The sequence below is a fragment of the Juglans regia genome, chromosome 1, assembly GCF_001411555.2.
Source record: "Juglans regia cultivar Chandler chromosome 1, Walnut 2.0, whole genome shotgun sequence".
NCBI lineage: Eukaryota > Viridiplantae > Streptophyta > Magnoliopsida > Fagales > Juglandaceae > Juglans > Juglans regia.
In genome coordinates this window covers 8,786,315-8,790,861 of record NC_049901.1, presented here as the reverse complement: position 1 = coordinate 8,790,861, position 4,547 = coordinate 8,786,315, and the positions used below count along the sequence as shown (strand labels likewise).

The 4,547-nt window shown below is 38.5% G+C and overlaps 1 protein-coding gene across 1 annotated transcript; it reads left to right on the top strand.

Moving 5' to 3' along the window:
• The first annotated feature begins 1,614 nt into the window (after positions 1-1,614).
• On the top strand, positions 1,615-3,544 carry LOC108998668 (gibberellin 20 oxidase 1). The gene is made up of 3 exons (XM_018975318.2): positions 1,615-2,391; positions 2,490-2,811; positions 2,938-3,544. Exons 1-3 carry the CDS (start codon positions 1,832-1,834, stop codon positions 3,199-3,201), a joined length of 1,146 nt encoding a protein of 381 aa, XP_018830863.1. The 5' UTR covers positions 1,615-1,831; the 3' UTR covers positions 3,202-3,544.
• Positions 3,545-4,547: the final 1,003 nt, after the last annotated feature.

Genomic DNA, 4,547 nt, shown 5'->3' with positions numbered 1-4,547 from the left:
TAGTTGCCTTCTTCTATTAGTACTTGTCCAATGGCGTAATATATTGAGGGGTCTCGAAAATTTTATTTCAACATTTTTTTGGTGAAACATTGGGAATTTCTTCACAAAAATAAAATATATATTGGAAGGTACTGTCTCAAATTAACTGTTATAAACGATAAACTATTAAAAGTGTCTGGTGATAGCTAGCTAGCCAGTACTGTTTTCTAGGATCCATTGGGTTTGGAAATAAGTTGGAATTCATGTAAATATTCGAACTCATATGAATATGATCACTTGTACTTGTCCCGACTTTAATTTCGAACCTGAAATAGAAAGGCTCAAATCATAAACAAAGTCAAATTTATATATATTTTCCATATATATATATATATATATAAAGGCTTCCAATTGGAATGAAAACTATGAAAGGGGCGTTTGTGATGATCAGTATATAGAAGATATTTTTAAACCCCATGTATGCTATTTCCCCACAACAAATCTATGGGGCCCTTGTGGTTTCCACATGAACTCTCTCTCTCTCTCTCTCTCTCTCTCTTCCAGTCTTATATAATAGGACCATGCCACATCTGAACAGTAAACACTCTTGCTTTCCCAGTCCCCACCTCATGCACTACGCCGTTCCCATTACCCCATACAAGTAAGTTGTTTCCTTTTCAGTTTTCCATATCTTTAGCTATAACTTTTACGTAGGAAATTGGAATCATACTGATTACTGACCCTAATGAGCAATGCTGACAGTTAGGCTACCAAACCAAAGCCTCCTTTGGTCATGTTAGTGATCTGCTATTTCCATCATGACAGGAAAATATCGGTCCCTAGCTCTACCTCTTAATTAGCTTCTGTCATTCTGTTCCTCTGAAACATGATCTTAAGGACATATTTTTCCCTCTTTTCCTGCATGCATAGCCATTCACACCACAAAAGCTACTCATCTCAAAGTACTTTCGTCACGAACCAACGGCCCTGATTGTCTTTCAATTCACATGCTTCGCATGAAGCTTCTTCAACGTCATTTTTTTCCCTTTTTGTTGGCAATCTTTTTCCTCGAATTGAACTACTTCAAAAAAACAAAAAAACAAAAAATCCTGAGTTTATACCAAACAAAAGGAAATTTAGAAGAGAGTAATGGGTGCATTCTGTAGGGGGAAACCGTTTAATAGCTTTTTTTGGGGGTTCTCACCCCATTTACACTCACTTCTTTCTTCTTCTTTTTCAATGGGTCGGAATTTCTAATATCAGCTTGTTTCCATGAAAAGGGTACGAACGGTGCCTTTCATAAGCGGGCTTTTAGCCCTTAGGTACAGCAAAATGGGGATCTTGAAAGGGGTATCACCATCATGTATATATATATTTATTTTTAACTTTTAATTAATTAGAGAGTACTTAAGCATCAACATTTTCGCTTGAAGAGTTTTGTCCAAAGGGGTGACATTAGCATATCCCCTATCAAAAAAAGCCAAAATCCATTGGGAAACGATTTCCTGGCAACAATATAAAAGACAAATGCGCCTGGAAAATGGAGCATTGTCTAATTTTGCCCATTGAGAAGCACCCAAACTGCAAATTCACTACAGTACAAAGTCCTTCATTGCTAAAAAGAAAAATCAATTTTTGGGTTGTGAGAGGGAGAGAGCTTGCTATAAGATTCCAATTTTTGTTCACCGATCTCCCCAATGAGAGCGGCCTTGGCTTTTCCTTGATCGCCACCTCTCAAACTTATTTCACTAGCTACCTCTTCTTTTCCCATAACCTACTATTTCCCTCTCTCTCTCTCCCCCACTACAGACTCACTCATATTCCTTTGGGGCTTTAAAAATTCATTAATGCAATGGCTATTGACTGCATAACAAGCATACCGCCCATGCCTCCTCAACCTCCAAAAGAAGAAGAGCGCGACGAGCAAAAATTACCACTTGTTTTTGATGCCTCGGTGCTCAAATACCAATCAAATATACCACAGCAGTTCATATGGCCGGACGAGGAAAAGCCTTGCTCTGATGCGCCGGAACTTCCAGTTCCCCTTATTGACTTAGGCGGCTTCCTCTCGGGCGACCCGTCTGCTGCAGCGGAAGCCTCAAAACTTGTTGGCGAAGCGTGCCAAAAGCATGGCTTCTTTCTTGTTGTCAATCATGGTGTGGATGCTAAGCTAATAGCTGATTCTCATGGCTACATGGACGACTTCTTCGAGCTGCCCCTTTCAACAAAGCAGAGGGCTCACAGGAAAGTTGGTGAGCACTGTGGTTATGCCAGTAGCTTCACAGGCAGGTTCTCCTCCAAGCTCCCTTGGAAGGAAACACTTTCTTTCCGCTATTCAGCAGACCAAACCTCATCCAATGTTGTTCAGGAGTATTTATGTAATACAATGGGTGAAACTTTCAAGCAACTCGGGTCAGCAAATATATATTACCATTTTGGTTCTTTTTCTTTTCTTTTTTATGTTGCTTATTCCTGAGGTTTGGATTCCCTTTTTTTTTTTTTTCCAATAGGAGGGTTTATCAAGACTACTGCGAGGCAATGAACACTCTTTCTCTAGGGATCATGGAACTCCTAGGAATGAGCCTAGGTGTAAGCAGAGCCCATTTTAAGGAGTATTTTCAGGAGAACGATTCGATAATGAGGCTCAACTACTATCCGCCGTGCCAAAAACCTGACCTTACTTTAGGCACCGGGCCTCATTGCGATCCAACATCGTTAACCATCCTTCACCAGGACCAAGTAGGTGGCCTTCAAGTGTTCGTAGACGACGAGTGGCGATCTATTAGCCCAAATTCGAATGCTTTTGTTGTTAACATCGGCGATACCTTCATGGTAAGACAGTTAAGGAGATTGTATATGTTTTTTTTTTTTTTTTTTAATTTGTTGCAAAATATTGATTTGAAATCTGGAAATTTGGATTAGCTTTCATGAACTTAGAGGGGTATTGTACGTTTCCAGGCTCTTTCAAATGGAAGATACAAAAGTTGCTTGCATCGGGCAGTGGTGAACATCAAAACTCCAAGGAAATCTCTTGCTTTCTTTCTATGTCCAAGAAATGATAAAGTGGTTAGCCCACCAAGTGAATTGGTGGACACAGTGCGTCCAAGGATATACCCGGATTTCACATGGCCTATGCTGCTTGAATTCACACAGAAGCATTACAGGGCTGACATGAAGACCCTCGAAGTCTTTTCGAACTGGCTTCAACAGAAAAACAGCTGAAACTCCAAACGGACATGGCCATCATGTTAGTGGTCATTCTTCCACAGAAAATGACGTTGATAAGAAGAGGAAAATGGAGGCAGAGAGAGTTGGAGTCTTTCGTTAAAGAGGTAGAGGAAGACAGGGCCAAAGTTGAAGGAAAAGACAGTTTTATGGTTTTTGGGGTTTGGTACAATAACTTTCATTGATGAACAAAAGCAAGACAAGAGAACGAGAGATATAAGGAGCCAATAAACGGCTGTATTCAACAGCTAATTTTTGTAATTTTCTAATTTGATAATGTAAAAGGTTATCAATAGCGTTACCACGCTAATTATATAAAAATATTGCATTTCAAATTACACTACGGAGTCTATTAATTAATGTTGCAAGCAACTTCATATATTACGAACTTAATAATTAGTCTTTTTTTAAAAAAAAAAAAAAAATCTTCGCGCGTGTATATCTATATATATTAGGAAAGTAACTTTTATTTTACTGTGTTGGTCGGGTTGGAGACCGAGCCTTAAAAAAGCTTGTAGGTTGGAGTACTAGAGGACCTTATACCTAGTACAAGGGGTCGAAGGAAAAACGAAAGGCTATCATCTGATGAGATCCACCAAATCCCCATTCACAAATCAATTATCTTTCCCTCAATCCCTTCCATGTTTTGCCCTTTTGTCTAGTTCTTCATGAAAACATGAGAAAGGGAAAAAAAGAAAAGAAAAAAAGGGCGCTTTTAAAGGAGCATTTTAAGATAACGTGACTGGAGCTAGAGGATGATCAGTTTCTTTATGGAATGCGCAAACAACATGATGATCATTATACCCATAAACTAAACTTCTATTTTTTATTATTTATATATATATTTCCTGGCGTAACCATAAATCGATCGAGCTTAATCGAATTGATTCTGTACTGCACTGCTAGATTCTACTGCAAAACCCAATAATCTTCATTAATTTGAGGTTCTTGGACCTAAGAAGGTAAGAGTTAAAACCAGCTATAAATCCAAAAAGAATGTGGTCCACTTGTTGAATGATTCTGAGGAATTGGGAGCTAGAGTACATGATTCATGACGACTCACAAGCCTTTTCTTCTATTTTATTTTTATTTTTTATGGGGCTAATTCCAGTACTGTTATTTTTGTATTGATTCTTGTAGTTTTTTTATACCTGGAAATTTGGAGGGTTCTGCAGTAGAGAATGCCAAGGAGTATTTGCTGAAGTTGTCGTGGTGCTTGTCTTTAAATGCTGCAACATTCTTCGGATGATATTGTAAACAGTAAACACACACATCAGGCCTGGTACGTGTTTGATTCCAACCTTCATTCATAGTTTACGTTACTATCTTCTATTTTTTTAAAG

What these genes read in the sequence shown, in the direction of transcription:
- LOC108998668 (XM_018975318.2), top strand. Translation starts at nt 1,832, where the DNA reads ATGGCTATTGACTGCATAACAAGCATACCGCCCATGCCTCCTCAACCT. An exon ending in GAAACTTTCAAGCAACTCGG is followed by an intron (nt 2,392 to 2,489) that starts GTCAGCAAATAT and finishes TTTTTCCAATAG; the next exon opens with GAGGGTTTATCAAGACTACT. An exon ending in ACATCGGCGATACCTTCATG is followed by an intron (nt 2,812 to 2,937) that starts GTAAGACAGTTA and finishes GTACGTTTCCAG; the next exon opens with GCTCTTTCAAATGGAAGATA.